Source organism: Oryzias latipes, chromosome 9, assembly GCF_053564925.1.
Source record: "Oryzias latipes strain Hd-rR chromosome 9, Olatipes_Hd-rR_3.1".
NCBI classification, from domain to species: domain Eukaryota; kingdom Metazoa; phylum Chordata; class Actinopteri; order Beloniformes; family Adrianichthyidae; genus Oryzias; species Oryzias latipes.
The window spans coordinates 35,129,419-35,153,148 of record NC_136245.1 but is presented as its reverse complement, the minus strand read 5'-3'; the positions used below and the strand labels follow the sequence as shown (position 1 = coordinate 35,153,148).

The 23,730-nt window shown below is 46.7% G+C and overlaps 2 protein-coding genes across 6 annotated transcripts; both read left to right on the top strand.

The window, feature by feature from the left end:
• LOC101159405 (STAM-binding protein-like A) lies at positions 1-11,443 on the top strand. 4 transcript variants are annotated; one of them, XM_023958114.2, is made up of 10 exons: positions 1-165; positions 7,194-7,419; positions 7,492-7,567; positions 7,650-7,745; positions 7,863-8,250; positions 8,319-8,443; positions 8,778-8,915; positions 9,583-9,695; positions 9,761-9,860; positions 10,897-11,443. In XM_023958114.2, the coding sequence occupies exons 2-10, from the start codon at positions 7,217-7,219 to the stop codon at positions 10,951-10,953; spliced, it is 1,296 nt and encodes a 431-aa protein (XP_023813882.1). In that variant the 5' UTR covers positions 1-165; positions 7,194-7,216; the 3' UTR covers positions 10,954-11,443. The 4 variants fall into 4 exon arrangements, 2 of the variants coding, with proteins under 2 accessions (XP_023813882.1, XP_023813883.1); XR_013658240.1 differs by having other exon boundaries at positions 7-165; positions 9,761-10,013; XR_013658241.1 differs by lacking the exon at positions 7,650-7,745 and having other exon boundaries at positions 14-165; positions 9,761-10,013.
• A 688-nt stretch (positions 11,444-12,131) lies between these two features.
• ppil2 (peptidylprolyl isomerase (cyclophilin)-like 2) lies at positions 12,132-23,022 on the top strand. Of its 2 annotated transcripts, XM_023958113.2 has the most exons (20): positions 12,132-12,297; positions 12,463-12,512; positions 13,572-13,617; positions 13,699-13,761; positions 13,838-13,889; positions 13,973-14,024; positions 14,115-14,206; positions 14,780-14,869; positions 14,943-15,018; positions 15,100-15,260; positions 18,910-18,985; positions 19,562-19,668; positions 19,944-20,033; positions 21,102-21,135; positions 21,764-21,881; positions 22,003-22,059; positions 22,131-22,203; positions 22,322-22,384; positions 22,634-22,776; positions 22,853-23,022. In XM_023958113.2, the coding sequence occupies exons 1-20, from the start codon at positions 12,266-12,268 to the stop codon at positions 22,953-22,955; spliced, it is 1,578 nt and encodes a 525-aa protein (XP_023813881.1). In that variant the 5' UTR covers positions 12,132-12,265; the 3' UTR covers positions 22,956-23,022. The 2 variants fall into 2 exon arrangements, with proteins under 2 accessions (XP_023813881.1, XP_078809544.1); XM_078953418.1 differs by lacking the exon at positions 19,944-20,033.
• The last annotated feature ends 708 nt before the right edge of the window (positions 23,023-23,730 follow it).

Genomic DNA, 23,730 nt, shown 5'->3' with positions numbered 1-23,730 from the left:
GTTCGCTGCTTCCGCTTACGTCACGACGCGTAGCTTGTGTTGATTGCGGAAGTGGTCTCGCGCTGTTGTTGTGGCTGTTGCTCTTTTAAGCCTCCAGGGCCGAAACGATCGGTTCTCCCCGCTGCATGCGGCCCTCTGGCAGCTCCAGCTTCACGGCTCGGTCAGGTAAGAAGAACAGCGGGGCTCCAGCGCCGGTCCCTGTCGCTCAGCCCGGCCCCGGGGCCACGTTAGCCCCGTTAGCACGGCTAGCGCCGCAGCGACGCGACAGTTGGTGGTCGGGAGGCCACACATCTCTCTGAACAGTTATGACGTTACACCCGGAAAATGAAACAGTATCTTAAAACCTCCCTTTAGATTGAACGTGTCGTTTATTTAGCTGTAGGTCAGAGGAAAAAGCGTCCAGCCTGGGACTTGAACTCGGGTCTGTCGTGTCTCCGCCCTTATGCCATGGCACGCGGGTTCCTCGCGCGGCTGCTGCTGCGGGAACGCGGACCTATGAGAATGAGAGCGAACAGAAACATGTCGACCTGCACTCAGTCACCTTCCGTCAGTGCTGCAGACTGTGAGGAACTGAGGACATGGATGTGGTTCTCGAGTCAGTTTGGGATGAAAACAATGATTTATTTATTTATTATGTCGAAAAAGTTCTCATTCATTTCTAAACCCAAACAATGAAGCGGTCTGTTGTTCATAAGGGTTTGTATGCACATCAATCCAAACAGACAAATGCTGATGTGGATTTCTGTCCCTTGTTGGCTTCATGTGTTTTCATCAGCTGGTTTGAAAGATGGTAGATGTCCTACAGGACGGTTTCTCTCATCCGTGGATGTTTCAGGAAATCTGCTCACAGACGTGTCAGAAGCAGAGCAGCAGCTGCAAACGCCACAACTGCTGCATGAACCTCCACGCCTTTATCAGTGCTGCACCTCTTGAGATAAAGCTGAGAAAAGTTCAGTTTGAAGGCCTCACCTTCAGGAGTCATGGTGGAAAACGTTAAGTGAACGCTTTTGGAAACCCTTAAAATAAATGTGTGGGGGTCAAAGGTCCCTTGCGGCCCGCTCTTACAGTCAGGAATATAACGAAGGTTCCTCCGACCTTGTAGAAAGGAACCGTTTGTCCTCCCAGCTGCAGATCAAACCATCACTCTTTGTTCAGACTCACCTGAAGCATGGAGCCAACCTTTACTCTGTCAGTAACTCCACCCACTGAAAAGGGCACCATGGCAACCATGCAAATGTGAAGTCAGTGACCGTTTCAAAGTTGAATCATGGTGGTTTATAAGGCCTGTTCAGTTTGTTTCAGGAAAATCCTACAAACCCGTTTGAGGACGGCCATTCAGTAGGTCAGACCTGTTCTCCGTGCATGTTTGACTCCGGCAGGGCCTTTATCGCTGGTCATGTTCATAGTTTTTATGGACAGAATTTCTAGATGCACCCAGGGGGGGGGTCTGGTTTGCGGACCACAGGATTTCCTCTCTGCTCTTTGCAGATGATGTTGTCCTGTTGGTTTCATCGAGCCGGGACCCCCAGCCTGCATTGGGGCAGTTTGCGGCTGGGATGAGGGTCAGCACCGCTAAATCTGAGGCCATGGTTCTCAACCGGAGAAAGGTAGTTTGCCTTCTCTTGGTGGGTGGAGTGTCCCTGCCCCAGGTGGAGGAGTTTAAATACCTTGGAGTCTTGTTCACCAGTGAGGGAAGACCGGAGCGTGAGATTGACAGGCGGATCGGAGCAGCATCCATAGTTATGAGGTCACTGTATTGTCCGTTGTGTTAAAGAGAGAGCTGAGCCAGAAAGCAAAGCTCTCAATTTACCGGTCCATCGTTGTTCCAATTCTCACAAGCTCTGGGTCATGACCAAAAGAACGAGGTCCCAGATACAAGCGGCTAAAATGAGCTTCCTCAGTAGGGGGGCTGGGCGCTCCCTTAGAGATGGGGAGAAGCTCGGTCACCCATGCCAGGTTCTGACAGGCTTTTTAGAGCTCAAGCATCTGATTGACCCTGTTTACGGATCAATTCAATTTTTATTTGTATTTCAATTCAATTTTATTTGTATAGCCCAAAATCACAACAACAGTCGTCTCGATGGGCTTCGAAGTAAAACATGAAATCAAAAGGATCACGAATACAAAGAGTTCAATAGAAAAATACTAAAATGAACTAACAAACTGACTAAGCTATACTGGCATCCCTGCCCTTAGACCCCCCTTCGCGGTAAGGAAAAACTCCCAAAAAAAACGGATTCCGGAAAAACCGAAGAAACCTCAGGGGTGCCCCCATGAAGGAGGGATCCTCCCCCAGGACGGACAGGCGATTTACCAGAAATCTTAGAGATAAAATTAACTTATCTAAATCTACAACTACATATATAAAAGTCCAGCAGACGAGCTTCATCCAGCCGTGGTTATCGGGACAGTCAAAGGCGCGAGTCGAGCCGGAGACAGGAACCACAGCCAGGTGTAGGAGCAGGAGCAGAGACGAGGTACTCGGTCAGGTACAGAGCAGAGACGAGCCAGAGGCAGGATCCACAGCCAGGTGTAGGAGCAGGAGCAAAGGCGAGGTAAACGGTCAGGAACTGGAGCACGGATGAGCCAACTGGAGTCTGGAAGCACTCCCACTCCCCAGGAGGGGAGAGGAAAAGAGGGACAATACATGAATCGCACTGCACCAAACAGAGGCATGGAGAACTAAATGATGAATTATGATGAAGAATAGAGGAGAGGAAGGGTAGAAGTAAAAAAGGAAAGAGGACAGAACCCCAGTGCACCATAGTTACCCCAGCTTCAACTTCTAGCAGCCTTTTAAAAGAAATAGTTATTATTAAGTTTAATTTAAACAAACTAACATTAAGTTAAATAATCTCTGAATACTAGCTAGTCTGACAATAAGCCTGTCCAAAGAGGAATGTTTTCAGTCTAGCTTTGAATGTAGAAACTGAGTCGGCCTCTCTTACATGAGCTGGGAGTTTATTCCATAAGACAGGGGCTTGGTGGCTAAACGCTCTACCTCCAACCGTACTTTTACTAATTCTAGGAACCACAAGCAGTCCTGCATTTTGCGAGCGAAGTGTTCTGATTGGTTGGTAAGGGACTATGAGGTCCTTGATATAGGACGGGGCCATTCCATGTAAGGCCTTATAGGTTAACAGGAGGATCTTGAACTTAATTCTAGAATCAACTGGGAGCCAATGGAGCGAAACTAACACAGGAGTGATGTGATCTCTTCTGCTGGTTCCTGCTAACAATCTAGCTGCTGCGTTCTGAACAAGCTGGAGACTTCTTAAGGAACTCTTAGGACACGCTGCTAACAAGGAGTTACAGTAATCCAGCCTCGACGTAACAAATGCATGGATGAGTTTTTCAGCATCACTCTTAGAAAGTATATTTCTGATCTTAGCAATATTTCGCAGGTGAAAAAAGGCAGTTCTACATGCCTGAGATATGTGAGCCTTAAATGATAAATCCTGGTCAAGTAAAACCCCAAGGTTTCTAACTGTGGAATTGGGGGCTATACTTATACCATCCAGGGAGACTATCTGAGCAGACAGAGCATCTCTGAGGTTTTTAGGACCAAGTATAATGACCTCAGTTTTTTCTGGGTTCAAGAGGAGGTAATTAATTGTCATCCAGGTCTTGATGTCACTGATGCAGGCGTTCAGTTTCTCTATCTGGTCATTCTGGTCAGGCTTCATGGATAAATACAACTGCGTATCGTCGGCATAACAATGAAAATTAATGCTGTGTTTCCTGATTATGTTTCCTAGGGGTAACATATAAAGCGTAAACAGGATCGGTCCCAAGACTGAGCCCTGTGGGACTCCATAGTTGACTCGAGTGCACTGAGAGGAATGGCCATTTACATTAACGAACTGATACCTATCAGACAGATAGGATTTAAACCACTGGAGAGCAGATCCTCTGATCCCCATGTCCTGCTCTAATCTATGGAGTAAAATACCGTGGTCGATAGTGTCAAAGGCAGCACTGAGGTCCAACAGGACCAGAATAGAAAGTAGTCCCTTTTCTGAGGCCAATAACAAGTCATTAGAGACTCTAACTAGTGCAGTTTCCGTACTGTGGTGAGGTCTAAACCCCGACTGAAAGTCTTCAAAGTGGCTGTTGTCCTGTAGGTGGCAGTAAAGCTGCTTAACTACAACTCTTTCTAGGATTTTAGAAATAAAGGGGAGGTTTGATATTGGTCTATAGTTGGCCAAGATGCTAGGATCCAAACTGGGCTTTTTCAGAAGAGGTTTAACAACTGCATATTTAAAAGACTGTGGCACGTAACCCGTTTCCAGAGAGGCATTTATCATTGTTAATATGGGATCATTAATTAGGGGAAAAGTTTCTTTAAAAAGTCTAGTGGGAATTGGGTCTAACAGACACGTTGAGGATTTGGAGGACGTAATAATTGATGTTATTTCCGCTTGATCCACAGCAGTGAAGCAGTCTAATGTTACAGAGGTTTCTATGGATGCCTCCATTTCTACCGCTTCAGCCTGTTCTGGGCTGATAATAGGAATAACTTGATTTAACTTATGTCTAATATTTGAGATTTTACTATCGAAAAATGTAAGAAAATCATCAGAGCTGAGAGAAACAGGAACATGTGGTTCTACTGAGCTCTGACTGCGAGTTAATTTAGCTATAGTGCTAAAAAGAAATCTTGGATTGTTTCCATTCTCTGATATTAAGGTTGAATAGTACTGGCTTCTAGCTCTACGCAGAGCTTTTTTATAATTTAATAGGCTATGTTTCCAGATATCCAGAGACTGCTCTGAACCGGAGCGGCGCCATTCTCTTTCCAACTTACGGGTTTCTCGTTTAAGAGAACGAGTTTCAGCGTTAAACCACGGTGCTACTCGGTTTTGTCTGACGAACTTAGGTTTCAAGGGGGCAACAACATCGAGTGTACTCCTGAGGGCTTGTAAGGCATCATTAACAAAGTGGTCATTTATACTAGGACTGATACTATGGGAGCTGGTCTCAGAGTATTTTCTCAGAATATCACTAAGTACTGGCTGAACTGTGTGTTTAAACTCAGACACAGAACGGTCAGTTAAGGTTCTTCTAAGTTGTTTCTTATTCACTGGGGCAGAAGGATGTTCCAGTGTAAACTGGAAGGTAATCATAAAGTGATCAGAAATGATGGGGTTAAGAGGAAGGACACTCAGCTGGCTGATCTCTATACCATGGGTTAGAACAAGGTCCAGGGTGTGCTTATGACAGTGAGTGGGTTCATTCACACTTTGGGTGAAACCAACATCATCTAATAAAGCTGCAAAAGCCTTTCCTAGGCAGTCACTGGGGTCATCAACATGAATATTAAAATCCCCTAATATTATAATTTGATCAGAATCTAAGACAATAGTCGATAGGAAGTCGGAAAACTCAGTTAAAAATTCTGAATATGGGCCGGGGGGGCGATAAATAATTATGAGTAAAACAGGTTTTCGAGTTTTCCTGTTTGGGTGACTTAAAGACAATATGATGCTTTCAAATGAATTATAAGCATTTTTAACTTTAGGGCTGAGAAGTAAGCTAGACTGTGATATTACTGCCAAACCACCTCCTTTCCCTGAAATCCTGGATTTCTGATAGTTAGCATAAGTGGGGGGGGTTGCTTCATTCAATCTAACATAGTCATCCTGATGGAGCCAAGTTTCTGTTAAGGCTAAAAGACTAAGATTGTTATCAGTAATTAACTCGTTGACTAAGAGGGACTTGGAGGAAATGGATCGAATGTTTAATAAACCGCATTTAATGACATCATAATTCTGCTTGTGAGAACTGCTGTCTGTCACTTTTAAGTTTCTATGACGCGCTCCTTTCATTTGTCTTTCAGCACATAAGCTAAAGCTCGGACCTGCTTGACTTTCCCTGCATGGGTTTTGCACCGGCACTAACCCTAAGGGAGGCTCAGAGGAGCGTTTTACACTGCTGCTCTGCGCCCGGGTCTCGTCTCTGGATTGTCAGGTTAACAGACTAAGGCTAGCAGAAATGTTTCTAGAAAGAAGAGCGGCACCGTCCCGAGTGGGATGGACGCCGTCTCTCCGCATGAGACCGGGCTTCCCCCAAAACGCGCTCCAGTTATCCACAAAACCAACGCCGTTTTCTGGGCACCATCTAGAAAGCCAGCGGTTAAATGATGAAAAGCGGCTGTACATTTCATCATTGACTAAGTTCGGCAGGGGACCAGAGAAAATTACAGTGTCGGACATCGTCTTAGCCAATTTACACACCGAAGTTACGTTTAACTTAACCACCTCTGACTGTCTCCGTCGGGCATCATTACCGCCTGCGTGAATCACGACTCGACGGAACCTGGACTTACTCTGAGCTAACATCCTAAGGTTCCCCTCGATGTCACCAACTCTGGCCCCCGGATAACACCTGACTGTAGCCGCTGGGAGCTCCACGTTTCTAACTTCAGAAGAGCCTATAACCAGAGTTGAGTGTTCAGCGGGTGTGTCGCTGAGGGGGGAGAACCTATTACTAACGTGGAGTCTCGGGTGCTCTAAGTTTTTGCGTTTAGCACTATGTTTCCTCCCAACCGGTACAAACCCCTGACTGTCTCCCGGCTGTTGGGAGGGCGCTGGGGTGCTAGCTAAGTTAGCCCTGGTAGCGCGGCCCGCGCTACGAGTAACGACCTGGCTAGCCGGCTTAGCTTCCACTGTGCGGAGCCGCGCTTCTAACTGCTCCAGCCTGGCCTCCAAGTCTAACACAAGACTACACTTAACACACCTACCCCTATCTTCACTAAAGGAGGCAGGATCATCACTAAACATATGGCACATGGGGCAGGAGAGAGGAGGAGAGGCGGAAGGAGTGGTGGTGGCCATACTAGGTTCTAAGCTAAGGCTAGCGGTGTTTAAGTAAAGAGAAGTGGTTTATTTAGCAAAATGAGAAAAGTGAACAGAAAGCGGTTTAACAGTGGTGAATTAGCTAATAAAAGGTACTAGATGTGAATATTAACCCAGATAACCCTTAGAGTAAGCAATAGTAGTAAGGCTAATGCCAAACAAGAGGACAGCAGTCACACAACTAGCACTGGGAATAGCTCACCCGGAAATGACGTCAGCTTGGGGATGTGCCGACTCCAAGCCTAAACACACTGTTCATGTCTGTTTAGGATCACTTAGAACCTTCACTAAGACTGCAAAGAATGCTGCTCATCCTCTATGAAACCTGTTCTCCAGGTCTTCCAGGTTGAGGTGTTGTCATGGCGGACCACACCAACGTCAGTTTGCCGCCGGAGGAGCGCGTCCGCGCCCTCACCAAGAAAGGAAGTACCGTGGAGGTAAACGATGACGTTCCACCCCGCCGGTATTTCCGCTCAGGCATGGAGATGATCCGCATGGCCCTCATTTACACAGAGGAGGGCAACGTGGAGCACGCCTTCGTCCTTTACAACAAATACATCACGTGAGGTTTGAAGACTCGCTGCTGGCAAACGTCCAGCACAAAACCTGACAACACTTTGGTCTTGTCTTCAAGGCTCTTCATTGAAAAACTTCCGAAGCATCGGGACTACAAGACGGCCAACATTCCTGAGAAGAAGGACACCTTGAAGGTGGGAGTTTGTATCTGTCTGTTGGTCTCAAGGAAGGTTCCAGATCCAAAACTCAACCTTTCTTGTCGGGTTTCTTCATCAGAAACTGAAGGATGTGGCCTTTCCTCAGGCAGAGATTCTGAAAAAGGCTCTTTTGCGGAGATTTGAAGAAGAACATGCTCAGTATCTGATCAAGAAGGTTCTTAAAACTTTTTTGTCTTTGCATGATGAGCTACAGATGTTGAATTTTTTTTTATAAGTCAGGGTTCTGCAGCAGATCTGCAAATCCACAAACTGTGGCATGTTTTGTGCTCAGAAGGCGCAGGAGGAGGCCATGGCCCTGGAGCAGTCCAGGCAGCGCGCATTGGACGCCGAGCGTGAGCGCGTGGCCGACATGCAGCGGCGGCAGCGGGAGCAGGAGCAGTTCAGCGCCTTTGAAGAGATGATCCGCCGCCAAGAGCTGGAGAAGGAACGCCAGCGGGTGCTGCTGGAGTTCGCCACGCCAGCTGTGCCCTCTCCTGACACGCCTCTCATTCCGGGTGTCCAAGGGCCCCCGCTGGTTTCCCCCACCGCGCCGCCGATTCTGGGAGACCTTTCAGGGACCTACCAGAACAACCGGCAGCCCGTGAGCGGCGGCACGCCTGGCCCGCCCACATTTGATCGGTCGCTCAAGCCGGGGTCTGTGGTCACCCCTGAGAACAACAGTAAGTCGTGAATCCCCCCTAAATGTTTGTCCCTCTGAGATGATTCCTCAGCTGGTTCGTCTCTGCAGACTCCATGGTGGACGCGCTTCGGCAGCTGGCCGTTCCTGCAGAGCTCTGCCGCAGCTTCCTGAGGTTAGCCGAGGCCAACACAAGCCGCGCCGTGGAAACCTGCGGCATCCTCTGTGGAAAACTGGTGAGACAATCAAAACCATGCAGACATGCATTCACGGATGTACACACACGTGCAAACACACACATACACTTACTCCCTCACACACACACACACACACACACACAGAAAAGTTTTTGGGTCCCCACTTTGAAACTAGTCCCCATCCTGTGACTGTATAAACAGATTGTTGTCCCCAGAATGTTATAAATACCAACACCTATTCATGCAGACACACACACCCACCCATTTAGACACACACACACATACTGTCAGCAGCATTCCTGTCAGCTGACCTGCCCTTCCCCTCCAGTCCATGACCCTTAGCTCCTCATTCTTTCCTGTTGAACTGTTTCAGACCAGAAACGCTTTTACTGTGACTCACGTCATCGTCCCGAAGCAGTGCGGCGGGCCAGACTACTGCGACACGGAAAACGAGGAGGAGCTCTTCCTCATTCAGGACCAGTACGACCTCATCACGCTGGGATGGATCCATGTGAGTCTTTGCTACACAGAGCGTACAAACTGGAAAAATGAAGCATTTTGGCTTCAAACCTGCAGAAAGTTCACCTCTGAGGTTCTGTTAAATTTAGATGTTTACCAAAAAAAGATTTGACCTTTGTTTACACTGAAAGATTTTCTGTTTAATCCCAAAAGTGGGAACATTGATCCCATTAGAACTGTGATTGTCTTTATCTGACTTGGTTCTGATCCGAGGTTCTGCAGGTTCCTGCAGTTCTCAGCCTGTCTGGGGTTCTGTTTTCCAGTGGACCTGATGACATGGAAACAGTTCTGTATGTAGCTGGTGTTCACTGTTGGACCTGAGAACAGGAGGTTGTTCTCCAGGTTCTGGTCCAAAGGCATCATAAATTTGGTTGATGCTACAAACCGTCATGTTTGACAGAAGTCTGACTCACATAAACTCCACAGAGGCTCAAACCGGATCAGATCATACTGATCCAGGTTTTAATTTTCAGTAAATCAGCAGATCCTTTGATCTGGACGGCTTTTCTAAAAAAAAAGACCCTCGAGGCCTCCAAGGTTTCACGCGTTAAATCTTCTGTCGCTGCTGAGCCGGTCCTCAGCGGATGGCTCCTCCCCTGGAGGGCGGGTGGATGTGAGGGTGGAGCTGGTCCTCAGTGTTTGATGGATGTTTCCTACAGACCCACCCAACACAGACGGCCTTCCTGTCCAGCGTGGACCTCCACACTCACTGCTCCTACCAGATCATGCTGCCAGAGTCCATCGCCATCGTCTGCTCGCCAAAGTTCAACGAGTGAGTGCCGCACAGCCGAGGGCCGTCCTGTTTCCACGCTGTGTTCTGACCCGTCTGTCTATCAGGATCGGTTACTTCAGGCTGACGGACCGGGGAGTGGACGAGATCTCCACGTGTAAACAGAAAGGCTTCCACCCCCACAGCAAAGACCCGCCTCTTTTCACGGTGTGTATGAAGCCACTGCTGTCGTCATGGCAACAGGGACCACATTCCCTTTTGCGGGAGGCCACGCCCCCAGATGTCTGCTGAATGCTGGTGGATGCAAGCGTTTTGATTTCAAGCAATCAAAGCAAGAATAATGCACAAAACAATCATCAGGTATCCATTCATACAAAGACGTATCAAACGTAGGATAATCAGACAGTAAATCAAAGATTAGAGGAAGGAAGTGAACTTCTAGAATCCCACCCTGTTCTGCTGTAACCATGTGATTACATTAACTATCATCATACGGTTCATGACGTCTATCAGACAGAATTAAGAATCCTGAAGTATCAATAAATCACATGACAAAGATGAATTAGTTAATTACATTAAACACATAAAACATTGATGGCTTTTGCTTTGAGGAGCTTTCATTTAAATGAAGGACAGGATGAATCAGATGACGTCCAGAGAACTCGCACGTCTCTGGTTTCAGGTCCAGGTCTTCAGAGTGAAGGGTTGAAAGGAGTCCTCATAAATCTCCTTTAGCGGCTGTTTCTTTGGTCTCAAAGCTGAAACATGATGTGGAGAACCTTTCACTAAAACCAAACAGAAGAAACAAACGAAGCCTCAAACCTCAAGTCTCTGCATGTGAGGCATCAGTGTGACTCAAGTCAGAGATGAAGGTTCGAATCCCTGTCAGTGCGCATCTCAGGCTCAAGGCTTTGTCGCTGGTTCTTTTTCACAAGACCAGCATGGATGAATGACAGAACAGTGAGATTTAATCTGGGATCTGTTTATGTTCCAGTTTCCTTCAGACGCTTCTCAGTGAGACTTTCTGTTAGATCAAAGCATCTAAAAGTTTTTATTTCTCCTGAAGTTCAGCTGCTCATAAATGATTATAAAGATGACATGAGGCCTTTGTAGTCATGTTTTATACTGAAAGAATACTGATAGCACTCAAAAACCTTTTGGTTGAACTGATGAACAGAAGTCCAATAAATGTGGGGGTTCAGACGTTTTCAGAGCCTCAAAGAGCCTGTTTTCCTGTCTGCAGCACGCCGCACACATCACCATCACCTCGGACAGCGTGTCTGTGATGGATCTGCGCTGATCCGTTTGCTCCGACTCGGACTCTTTTATCAAAGTACGGAGACAGACGTGGGAGACGGGAACGCAGAGCGGGAGCAGCTGTTGTCTGCCAGCAGGAACTAAACCCACAACCGGCACCTTCCAGCAGCGCCGGCCATCGTTTGCCCCCCCCCCCCCCCCCCCCCCCCCCCCCCCCCGTCTCTGCTTTTAACCGCGACGGCTAACACCCATGAACCACACATCCAGGTTGGTTCTGATGGACAGACGAAGTGCCAAGGCCGGGACCCCCCCCTTTTTAGCGCTAACTCAGATGGGCTTCATCTTTTACACCTCATCACTCCAGAGTGTCCTTGACCAACAGAGTTTAGGCCGAAAATGAAACGCTGGTTGAAATGGGGACATGCCCCTTTGCCTCAGCTGCTTGTGGTGGGGGGCAGCTGTACCTGTTTCAGAGGACATTTGAACGATTAGCCATAATTATCAATAAAATGACTACAAAAGAGGAAGTAAAATGTATTTACTGTTCTCTTTTCTGCTTATAATATGTGCATGGTGTGTAGTGTTGTGTAGTGTGTGTGTGTGTGTGTCTGTGTGTGTGGGTTGGGGAGGGGGGCAGCAGTCTTCTGTCTATTAGTGTTGTGATTCTCAGGTTCATGGAGGTCTGCTGTCTTCTTTGAGCTCTCAGTCCAAAGGGTTTGTGTTCTTAAAGGTTGTGAAGAGCTCAGACTCAGTCATCCAGATAATCACCTTAAACTAGGTAACAGGTGTGCAGAAAACATAAGACAAAACATTTTCCAGTTTCCTTCAGTGTCTCATCATCTCTGTTGTTCTCTAGTGCTTTGTTATTTGTCAATAATGAAAGTTACATATGTAACTATGGTTTTGTGCCCGTGGCGGTCAGGAGGGATGAAATAGAAAAAACATTTAGGAAATGGAGCGTTCTACAGCTCCTGTCTGCTGCTCATCAAACCTTTTCCAGTTCTCCACTTTCTGCCTAAAATGCATATTAAATAATTGTTTACTTGCTGCCTTAAACATCCCACTTAGTAAGAATAACCATAAAGGGATCATGGCTATACAAAATACAGTTCTGATTGTCAGTAACGGGATGTGGCGGGAACCAAAGCTGTGACTCCACACACGGTGAAGGCGGTGAGCAGAGCTGTTATTTGGTCATCCAGTAGGTGGCGGTAGAGTTCCACTCCACACTATTTGGATAACGAAGTAGAGGGAAGAGCGTCCCCAGTAAACCGGTAGTGGTTTACTGGTGACGGGTCCTGCTGTGTTTAGCGTTCTCCTAGTGGATTTTTAATTTTTCCTCTTAAACAGCAAAGATGGGGAAAAGACAACACCAAAAAGATAAAATGTAAGTGTTGAAAACGCGCCATGTTTGATCATGTTAGCTAACGTTAGGTGCTAGCCAGCTAACAAGCTAACTCGCGTAAGCTCACGTCTTCTCTGTTCTGCTGAGTGTTTTTTTTTAAAGTTACGATTCTTTTTTTGTAGTTACTGTTTTGTCATTTCCTTGCAGGTACATCACATGTACAGAATATACCAACTTCTATGGCGGGAAGAGGAGCGGTGAGTCTTGTGGTTTCACCTGCGCGTTAGCATTTCTGGCTGGTGCCAACACGGTTGATGTGTTTTGTTTGGATTGTAGTTTTTAGCGAAAACAAATGAATAACTTAACTAAATAAACAAACTCCGTTTTTCTTGGTCAGTCGTATCATTAGTGAACTTGTTTGATGATATTCTTTGAAGCAGTGATGATGTTTGTGCAAATCTGTCAGAGATGGTTTTCAAAGATGGAATAATGAAATCTGAGAAACATTCAGACTCTGAGATCCTCCAGGATCCAGAGTGACCCACCAGGATCCAGAAGGGTCCTCCAGGATCCAGAGTGACCCACCAGGATCCAGAAGGGTCCTCCAGGATCCAGAGTGAACCACCAGGATCCAGAACGGTCCTCCAGGATCCAGAGTGAACCACCAGGATCCAGAACGGTCCTCCAGGATCCAGACTAATCCTCCAGGATCCATAGTGACCCTCCAGGATCCAGAACGGTCCTCCAGGATCCAGAGTGAAGAACCACCAGGATCCAGAACGGTCATCCAGGATCCAGACTAATCCTCCAGGATCCATAGTGACCCTCCAGGATCCAGAACGGTCCTCCAGGATCCAGAGTGAACCACCAGGATCCAGAACGGTCCTCCAGGATCCAGACTAATCCTCCAGGATCCATAGTGACCCTCCAGGATCCAGAGAGGGTCCTCCAGGATCCCCTGGGATCCTGAATGGTCCTCCGGGATCCAGAAGGATCCTCCGGGATCCAGAAGGGTCCTTCATGCTTCCATGTTCACCGGTTCTAGTCTACCAACATTCAGCTTCTGCAGGAGATCTTTCGTTTTCCGTCTTATAGTATTATTGATTTTAATAAACATGAAGAGGTTTTGTCTTGAATTGAAAATCAAAGGAAAAGCTTGAAATGCTTCAGAGACGTTGGTTCTACAGAGCTGAGAACCTCAGCAGATCCTGGAGATTTTCACTGGATATCTTCTTTTGTTGGCTTTTCTCCTGAAGACTCTCACATTCTTCCTGATTTTTATTTATGGCTGGTTTTTTGCTTTTTTTCATCGGTAGAAATCCCTCAGGCAAATTTCCGGAGGCTTCCGTTTGACCACTGCAGGTAAGCGTGGACCCGTCGGTTCTGGACGTGTTGGCCGCAGACGCTGAGCGCTGTCCCTCTTTCTGATCTGAAACCTTCCAGCTTGTCGCTCCAGCCGTTTGAGTATCCTGTCTGCACCGAGGACGGAGTGGTGTTCGACCTGCTGTGAGTTCATTTCTCTTCGGTCAGCTAGTTCATCTTCTCGTTTTAGTATCATTCTTCTGGTTTCCTCCTCATTCAGGAGCATCGTTCCATGGATTAAAAAGTATGGAACCAATCCCATCTCTGGAGAGGTAGAGCAAGCCTCTGACCAGAGTTCTGTTAAGTAGTAATGGTGACATTTTCATTGCATTAATTATATTTCCCTTCCAAACAGAAACTGGAAGCCAAGTCTCTGATTAAACTCAACTTTGCGAAGAACAGTGATGGTAAATCTCTTCACTCCTTTACTGTCTTCAGTCGTTGCTTCTCGTCATTCTTTCATCCGCCGGCCGCCTGACTCGTGTCTTTGCTCTCAGGAAAGTATCACTGTCCGGTTCTCTACAACGTTTTCACAAACAACTCTCACATCGTGACCAACAAGGTGACGGGGAACGTGTTCTCCCATGAGGTCAGTGGACCCCCCCCCCCCCCCCCCCCCCCGGGTTCTGTTCTCAGAGTGGTCCCGCCTCATTCAGAGCCGGTTCTGCAGCTCTGACCCTCAGTTGGCCAGATAAAGACATTGAACCCCTTTACAAAAAATAAAGGGACGACCATGACTGTCGGTTGTTGGAAAAGCCCCCCCGAGGTTGAAGGGAGCCACACCCCCATTTCTTATTCCTTTATTTCGTTTATGGTGCGTGTCTGTGCACCGTTACGCCATGAAAACCATGAAGAAAACAACATAAAACAGGAGAATAAAGGCAAATGGAACCAAAAACCTGGTTTCCACGTGTTCAGAGTCTTCAGACCGCCTGAGTCCTGCTCACCTGTGGTCCACAGAGCTCATTCACATTCAGTCACTGTCACTCATGTTCAAACGTAGCAGCAAATAACATGGATTTCTAGTCAGCAGCTACAGTAAAACTGACAGGTCTGTAGAGCTTAAAGTTCTTCTGCAGTTCAGTCTCTGGAAAACGCTGAAGTAAAGAGGAGCTGGAGTCTGCTGCAGCGTCACTGTGGTCACAGTTCCTGTTCTTCTCAGGCTGTGGAGCAGCTAAACATCAAAACCAAGAGCTTTAAGGATCTCCTGACAGACGAGCCCTTCACCAGGAAGGACATCATAACCCTCCAGGTCAGCACAAGCCCGTCTCCTTTGAAAGTTTCCTGAAACGTCCGTTCTTTTTTGATGGTTTCTGTGTCTGAAGGATCCAACAAACCTGGATAAGTTCAACGTTTCCAACTTCTTCCATGTGAAAAACAATTTAAAAGTTCTTGATCCAGGTGAGGCGTCAGGAGGAACATGGATTATGGAAGCTTATCTATGCTTTACTGAATTTTTTATTTTAATTCTCCTTTATTAAGACGAGGAGAAGGCCAAGCAGGACCCAGCGTACCATCTGAACAGCACCAATCTGGAAACCAGGGAGACCTTAGCCGAGCTCTACAAGGAATACAAAGGAGATCAGCTGCTGGCCTCCACCATGAAGGAGCCGGAGGCCAAGAAAACGGACAAACTAAATGCTGTGAGTAGAACCCTGATAGGAATAAACTCCTCCTGACGTTGTTCTGACACACTTTGTTTTGGCGTAGCGTCAGAGCTTCTTGTTCTTCTCCTCAGAGTTGTTGAATAATTATGAAGCAGATTCTGTTTTTACTGCTGAACAATTGCCTAATGCAGCAGTGACTCAGCCCCTCCCACATGCAGCAGAGATCTCAGCTGTTTTTTTGTTTTTCAAATCCATCATTTCAACTCAGACAAATGAAGCCAATGGCTCAGCTGTTCCTGGTCACATGATAAATACCGTAGGAGCCTTGCTGCCTTTTTGTTTGACTGGAAAACAAGGACAGCAGGTTTTTAATGATGCCAACCTGTTTGGTTTTTCCTCTAATGAAAGCTGCTTCACGGAGCAGAGCTCTGTCAGTAAAATGAACCGTCTGGATCGTTTCACTGTCAGATCAGCTGTTCGTTTTTAGCCAGCAGCTCATGAAAAGTGCCATATCTGCTTCCAACACAAGAGGGAGCCAGACAGACAGGTGTGCAGCTACAGCAGAGTTGGACTGACTGACATGACAGCTAATCAGTCAGACTGGAGCAGCTTTTCTCCTCATTTTGAAGCTTCTTTTTGCTGCTGGGCTGCGTTTGGCACAGAGGTTTCCTGAACATGGCGGTCTGGAGGTGAAGGTGGTCTGAGAGAACAGACACAGCAAATGAGGTGAAGTCTGAGCTTTCACAGCAACTGGAGCAGAAACGTGTAAAGTCTGTGGCTCCACGTTCATTTTCTGCTCACTGAGCTGTCGGCTTTGCTCAAACGCCGTGTCAACAAATGTGCACGCGAGGACGAGAGGGCCGCAAATCCTCAGCGCTGCAGCGAAGAGGCGTGCCTCCAGGTTTACATCCATCATGTTAAATCAAAACGTTGAGTTCATGAAAGCCTCTCTTGCCTTTAATGTCCTTTTAGTTTGTCGGCATTTTAAAACCATCAGCTTTTCTTCAATGAATAGTTGATCGTTTCTCTGAAAACCAGGTTTTCTGATGTTCAAGGAGTCAACAAATGTATGTTTTTATTATCAATATTGCAGTTATTCAGGGGGGTATTCCAGGAAGCATGTTTAAACTCCCCTGACTTTAAGCCTGAACTCTGGCTGAAATCTGCCTGAACTTGCTTACTCTGGGTATGTCGGTTCCCAAAGACCGGATATGAGTTGGTGTAATTACGCTCCACTTGGTAACCCTGGGTTAATGCACGTGCACAGCAGGTACATAAAGACATTCTCAATAGATCGCCGATTTCTGGAGTCACCATGGAAACGCGTGGAGAAAAAAAGAGAACGCTATACTTCAGTGAGACGGAGTCTGAGATTAATGACGGCGTATGAAGATTATACGACCATCAAAAAAGTGACACGGCTGCATCATCAGCAAAAGAAAGTTTCTGCTTGGAGAAAAAGAACAGACAAAGTAAACGCACGAGTTTCTGATCTTATTTCCATTTTCCTTGTGACGCATATATATATAACTTATCCAATTTTGCCACCTTAAATGAAATACTTCTATTGGTAACAAATAATTGAGTTAAATTTAATCAACCTAATTTCTTACGTCTATAAAACTCAATAATTGTTTTTACAACTCAAATTTATGTATTTATCTAACTAAATGTCATATTACTCCAATTCAATTAATATTTTTCCATCTTAATTAATTATATTTCTTGATCTCTCATATGTCTAAGTATGAGCCGGCAGATATGTTCATTTTTATAACAATAAAAAGGACGGGAAAGAAATGCACATTGTGCACAAATTCATTAAAGAATTGTCCGTCTTTGTCATTACAATATGTAACGGTAGGGGTGCTCTATAAACTCATCATCCTCTCCTTCACTCTCACTCATGGTGCAGAGACATAAGCACAGTGGGACAAAATAACTCGGCAAAACAGCTAAACAACTAAACACATTTGGTCAAAAAGCCACACTTAAACCCAAATCCGTCCAGATAGGCAAAAGGAATGGTATCCCACAATCCCTTGCGGTGCCGGTCTAACAGCAGCACCAAAGTTAAACCTACTTAATTGAATTAATTTGAATGAAAGTAAAATGACTGTCTGAAAACTACGTGTTATTTTTAAACTGACTTAACAAACAAAGGATTTATCTTAACTGAAGCAAATAACTAAGTTAGATCAAAGTAAAAAAGTTTCTCTTTCCAACATCCATATGTGGTCTTATCCCCCTCTCATGGTGGAAAAAGTATTATCTGAGCTTCTTCATCCACTAAATCATCTTCAAATGGACACGCCATGCTGCTTCACCTCTCTGAAAACAAACTAACCTTCAACTAAACCTGCTCCAGACCAGGTTATGTTCAGAGCATGAGTTGCTATGGCAACTTGACATACCCTGAAACATACCTCTGTTTTTGGAACTGAAAGCTGAGGTTATCAACTTCCTTAGCCTCAAACTTACCGTGAGAGCTAGCATAACCTACTGTCTGGAATACCCCCCTGGAAACCGGCTCTAAGGTTTTCAGTAACGCTTTCCTTTACAGTACAGTCCTTACAGTGTACTTAAGCGGTATTTACATGGTACTTTTTGTGTAACTACTGGGTACTTACAGTGTTTACATGTGTACTTTTTATGGAATTTACTGGTTACTTACTTGGTACTTTTACAATGGTACTTTTTGGTTGATTGTTGTTCGTGTGTTCATATTTTGTTTGTAGTTCGCCAGCTGTTCACCTGCTGTTCGTTTGTTGTTTGTTTGTTTGTTGTTCATTCGTTTGTTGTTCATTTGTTGTTAGTTTTTTGTTTTTAGCTTGTTGTTTGTTTGTTGCCTGTTAGCTTGTTGTTTTCCTGTTAGCTTGTTGTTTGCCTGTTAGCTTGTTTGTTTGTTTTTAGCTTGTTGTTTGTTTGTTTGTTTGTTGTTTTCCTGTTAGCTTGTTGTTTGCCTGTTAGCTTGTTGTTTGTTTGTTTGTTGTTTGCCTGTTAGCTTGTTGTTTGTTGTTAGCTTGTTGTTTGGTTGTTTGTTGTTTTCCTGTTAGCTTGTTGTTTGCCTGTTAGCTTGTTGTTTGTTTGTTTGTTGTTTGCCTGTTAGCTTGTTTGTTTGTTTGTTTTTAGCTTGTTGTTTGGTTGTTGTTTTTCTGTTAGCTTGTTGTTTGCCTGTTAGCTTGTTGGTTGTTGTGAGCTTGTTGTTTGTTTGTTTGTTGTTTGCCTGTTAGCTTGTTTGTTTGTTTGTTTTTAGCTTGTTTGGTTGTTGTTAGCTTGTTTGTTTGTTGTTTTCCTGTTAGCTAGTTGTTTGCCTGTTAGCTTATTGTTTGTTGTTAGCTTGTTGCTTGTTTGTTGTTTTCCTGTTAGCTTGTTGTTTGCCTGTTAGCTTGTTGTTTGCCTGTTAGCTTGTTGTTTGGTTGTTTGTAGTTTGCCTGTTAGCTTGTTGTTTGGTGGTTGTTAGTTTGTTTGTTGTTTGCCTGTTTGTTCTTTGTTGTGATGGAAGCCGGTCTTTGACAGGTTCTAAATCTGTTTACAGCAGATGGGTTTTGATGTGAGCTTCTCCTTCTTTGTTTTTCTGCATTTTTCCGTCTGTACTTTGAGAGAACAGCATGTCTATTGGTTTAGAAATCATTGAGTCCATGCAGAAAGTAAACATGACACATTTGCCTGTGTCCCCGTCCAGGCCCACTACTCAACAGGCCGAGTCTCCGCCTCCTTCACCTCCACAGCCATGACTCCTTCAACCATCCATGAAGCCGGTAAGCTAGGATCTGTTCCTGTGGGTTCTCCTCTGCACGTCAGCCGCTGACCTGGTTTTGTCTGCTGCTTCTGCTGGGATGCAGCCGTGTTCACTGACTTTAAAAAGATAAATGAAAGGGAATAAAAGCTATTATTATTGTTTATGTCATTGTATCCTGAGGCGGTACATTAGACTTTCTATGAATTCTAATAAGGCAATGTTTTTTGGGTCCACTGGATTTCTCTCTGAAGCAGAACCGGCTGGTCCAGTCCTGACGCTCCTCTAAGGCTGGATTCAGACTGGACGCACTTGGTTCACGTAAAGTAAACCAGAACTAGTCTGAATACACCAAAGTGGACCCTGATCCAGAAGGATCAGGGTCCACTGGGACCCATCGTTTGAGGTGGTCTCGGTTATTTCCAATCGGACTGAGATCCAGTTCGCCCTGCGTTTCCACTGTCTGAACCCAATCTGCTCAGAGAGGAACGACTGAACCCCAATATGTCTGAGGCCTTTGGAGCGGCCCATGTGTGCAGCGGTCGCTGTTGTCTGCACGTTTCAGGTGTTCGTTTTTTTACCGTTGTCTTTGTGGCAGACGCCATCGCCGATGATGCTGTGCGGTACCAGTACGTGAAGAAGAAAGGCTACGTCCGCCTGCACACCAACCTGGGAGACCTGAACCTGGAGCTGCACTGCGATAAGGTGACGTCAGACGCTGCGTTTAAACCCATGCAGCCTTTATTGATGCCGTAGTCGTTTTTTATTTGATCTTTTTTCTCTGTTGGTACTAAAAACATCAGAACCATAAAACAAGAAACACAGTTTCCTTTCTTTTAAATACCGTCGTCATGACGACGTGGAGCGTTCGGCTGGTTTTTGGGAGTGTAGGATGGAAGTGGTGCAGCATCAGACCTGGAATGTGTTCGTGTCTGACCGTCAGTGTTTGTCTCCCCCCCCCCCCCCCCCCCCCAAACCAGGTTCCCAAAGCTGGAGAGAATTTCATCCGTCTGTGCAAAAAGGGTTACTACGACGGGACCGCCTTTCACAGGTCCATCCGGAATTTCATGGTGAGGAAGAGACGCTTTTAGCAAATGAGGGGAGAAGGCCTGCACAATATACCGCAAATTTATCGTCATCGCAACATCAAGCTGTGCAACATGCATACCGCAAAAGACGGCAAAAATCGCAATAAATGGTTACCTCAAATTTGCAAAAACAAACTCATGGCAGCCTGAAATGGTGAACAAATGCAAGTAATCCCTTTATGCATTTAACCAATCAGAAGGACCCGTTTACGTTTTTGATCAATCAGATGAGCACTTTTATGTTTGATGTTTGCCTCCTATGTCGACAAGGGTCATTTGGAGTATAATTTTTATACTGTTGCAGTGAAATGGAAATGATGTTTTTGGTTGTTTGGCTATTTGTTTATATACCGCAAATTATATCGTTATCGCGATTTTAATCACCAATATCGCATATCACGAGTTTTCCTCATATCGTGCAGCCCTAGAGGGGAGGTCTGCTTCTGCTGAACAGGCCGGGTCCCAAAGGTTTGAATATTTGGAGCGTCTGCTGATCAAAAGCTGCAATAGATATTCACATATTTGGGTACTTTGATTAAAGAGGAAACGTCAACCCAAACCCGTTCAGATCCAAATCAAGTCCAGCTCCTTTTCCAAGCTCCCTCCGTCCTCCTCCTCCTCATGAGGAGTCGGGGGGCAGCAGGCTAACCGCTGGTCTCCAGTCCTCCATCCAGAGCCTTTCTCCAGATCAGTCAGGGAACCCCAAAGTCCAGGCAAGCTGAGGAACACGGTTCCTCTGGGTCTCCTTCCTGGGGGAGTTTCCCTGAGCAGCGGCTCTTTGCTGAGCTCCTCACCCTCCCTCTAAGGAGCAGCCACTGCCTCCCCCCTTCCAGACGTTTGCATCCAGGATCTCCTCCTGGTCCGACCCAGAGTCTGTAGGTGAGGGGAGGAACATGGACTCTGCTCCTCCTTCACTACGATCCACCCGTCAACCTTTCTGCACTCAGACCTGAACGTCTCCACGTGGAGCAGGAGCTCTGCACACATCCAGAGAACGGGTGATGGAACACAGCATCTCCATCTTCTAAAGCTGACCCTTTCTCTTTCCAGATCCAGGGAGGAGACCCGACCGGCACCGGCACAGGTAGGCGGAGCTTGGACCGCTTTCAGTGGCGGAGCGGCTCTGAATGACTGAAGGTCCTCTTTAGAGATGCTGAACCTGTGGGGACCTGAGAGAGGCACTCAGGGCTGCCAAAGATACCGAGGGGCACTTGGGGTGGGGGCAGTCTGTCTGTCTGTGGGGGGGGGACCGGGCCCATTATCTTCTATCTACTTGCTGCCACTGGGAATGCTGTTTCATAAGGTGAACTTCCACCTTATGCCGACGACTGCCACATGTTTGTCGCTATATGTGTGAGACCCGACCACATGACACCCATCTTGGTCTCTTTGAACGGCGGCGGCGGGTTCTAGGACCAGCGTTCCTCTTCTCCTGGAGGCTCGTCTCTAATGAGACGGAAACGTATTTCTGTTGTCTTTAGTATAAAATGCATTTGGGATCAGATGAAGATCCTCATTGATCCAAACCTGAGACTGTTGCTGCCGCAGAAACGCACAAAACTCTCCACAAAGAGAGGGAAGCTCCATCTCCAGCTGGACATCCCATAATGTTTCTTAGCTGGAACCCTGTGTGGTCCGTGCACACGGCTGCTGGATCTCTTCCTTTAGGGCAGGTTTGGTTCTGAAGTCTCTGTGGGTTCGGTTCTGCTCAGGTGGCGAATCCTTCTGGGGAAAACCCTTCAAGGACGAGTTCCGGCCCAACCTGTCCCACGCGGGCCGGGGGGTCCTCAGCATGGCCAACTCGGGTCCGAACACCAACAAGTCTCAGTTGTAAGGAACCTTGGTCCCTGGAACCGAGGAAACCCAAACACGAAACTGAATCTATGTTCTTCATGTTCTCTGGGCTGCAGCCTGGAGCAGATCTTCTTCAACGTCTCCTCCTCCTCCTCAGCTTCATCACATTCCGGTCCTGCCCCCACCTGGACAGGAAGCACACCATATTTGGAAGGTACCTTTCCAGAGGCTGATCTCCCACAGATCCAGCTTTGGGGCTGCTCTGATTGGTCGTCTTCTCTGCAGAATCGTGGGTGGGTTCGAGACGCTCACGGCCATGGAGAACGTCGCCTGTGACCCTAAAACGGACAAACCAAAGGTGGGGGGGTTTCAAACATGGGGGGTCACGTTTCTACAGGGTGTGAAGCTGTCCATGCATTTGTTTTCTCTGAAACTGGACCAGCTCTGCATGGAAACCTTTGCTTTTCCCTCGCCAGACGGACATCCAGCTCCTGAGTGCGACGGTGTTCGTGGATCCGTACGAAGAGGCTGATGCTCAGGTACCGCCCTGAATGGAGGGAAGGTCTGCAGAGCGTCGGGGAAAGAACTCGCCCAGATGGATGGCGAGCTGAAGCTGCTTTTGCTTCTCGCTGTTTGAAGTGACGGACAGTTTGATGTTTTCCTCCTGAGCTCAGAAGCTCCTCTGCCTCCATCGGCATGGAAACGCCGTCACTCAAACTTCAGTCTGTAGACGTAGCATGTTGTCAGAGAGAAGGCGGCGGTGGATTTACGCCGCTGTTGCTCTTTAGATCGCAGCAGAGCGGGAAAAGGAGACGCAGAAGCAGCAGGAGGAGGCGCAGAAGGCTGATGTGAACCTGAAGAAGGCCAAGGAGGAGCAGAAACCCAAGGCGTTCAAGGAAGGAGTGGGCAAATACATCAACCCCACCCCCTCGTAAGCACAGGCGGCATGAGAACGTCCTCACGGGGGGAGCCCTGATGGCTTGGTTTAACATCTGCTTCCTTCTCAGAAAGCGTTCAGCTCCTGAGGACGACGTCGCGCCGTCCACAAGCGGAGGAGGAGCCAAGAAGCCCAAAGGGAAGAGTGGCTTTGGAGACTTCAGCTCCTGGTAGCAGAAGTTCAGATCCACTTTGGAGCAAATGTTTTCTGAGCTGTAAATAAAGCTGCTTTTAAACTGAAGTTTGTTGTATTTATGCTGACACTGCAGTTTAGTTTCCCTCTAACATGTTTTGCTGAAAACATAAAGTCTGAATCTTAGATTCTGGAAAGGAGACGGTCGGGGCAGAAATCTGTCCTCCCCTCCTCTAGTCGTCTCCCTTCATGTCTCCACAGCCAATCAGCTTCCTCCGTCTGTCTTCTTCATCATCTACCAGCAGCTACCTTCATGTCTTCATCATCCTCTACCAGCAGCTACCTTCATGTCTTCATCATCATCTACCAGCAGCTACCTTCATGTCTTCATCATCCTCTACCAGCAGCTACCTTCATGTCTTCATCATCCTCTACCAGCAGCTACCTTCATGTCTTCATCATCCTCTACCAGCAGCTACCTTCATGTCTTCATCATCATCTACCAGCAGCTACCTTCATGTCTTCTTCATCATCTACCAGCAGCTACCTTCATATCTTCATCATCCTCTACCAGCAGCTACCTTCATGTCTTCATCATCATCTACCAGCAGCTACCTTCATGTCTTCATCATCCTCTACCAGCAGCTACCTTCATGTCTTCATCATCCTCTACCAGCAGCTACCTTCATGTCTTCATCATCCTCTACCAGCAGCTACCTTCATGTCTTCATCATCATCTACCAGCAGCTACCTTCATGTCTTCTTCATCATCTACCAGCAGCTACCTTCATATCTTCATCATCCTCTACCAGCAGC

Coding starts and splice junctions, on each gene's coding strand:
- LOC101159405 (XM_023958114.2), top strand. CDS start 7,217: ATGGCGGACCACACCAACGTCAGTTTGCCGCCGGAGGAGCGCGTCCGC. Junction 7,568..7,649: donor AGAAGAAGGACACCTTGAAG/GTGGGAGTTTGT, acceptor TTTCTTCATCAG/AAACTGAAGGATGTGGCCTT. Junction 8,916..9,582: donor TCACGCTGGGATGGATCCAT/GTGAGTCTTTGC, acceptor TGTTTCCTACAG/ACCCACCCAACACAGACGGC.
- ppil2 (XM_023958113.2), top strand. CDS start 12,266: ATGGGGAAAAGACAACACCAAAAAGATAAAAT. Junction 12,298..12,462: donor CAACACCAAAAAGATAAAAT/GTAAGTGTTGAA, acceptor ATTTCCTTGCAG/GTACATCACATGTACAGAAT. Junction 15,261..18,909: donor AAACGGACAAACTAAATGCT/GTGAGTAGAACC, acceptor GTCCCCGTCCAG/GCCCACTACTCAACAGGCCG.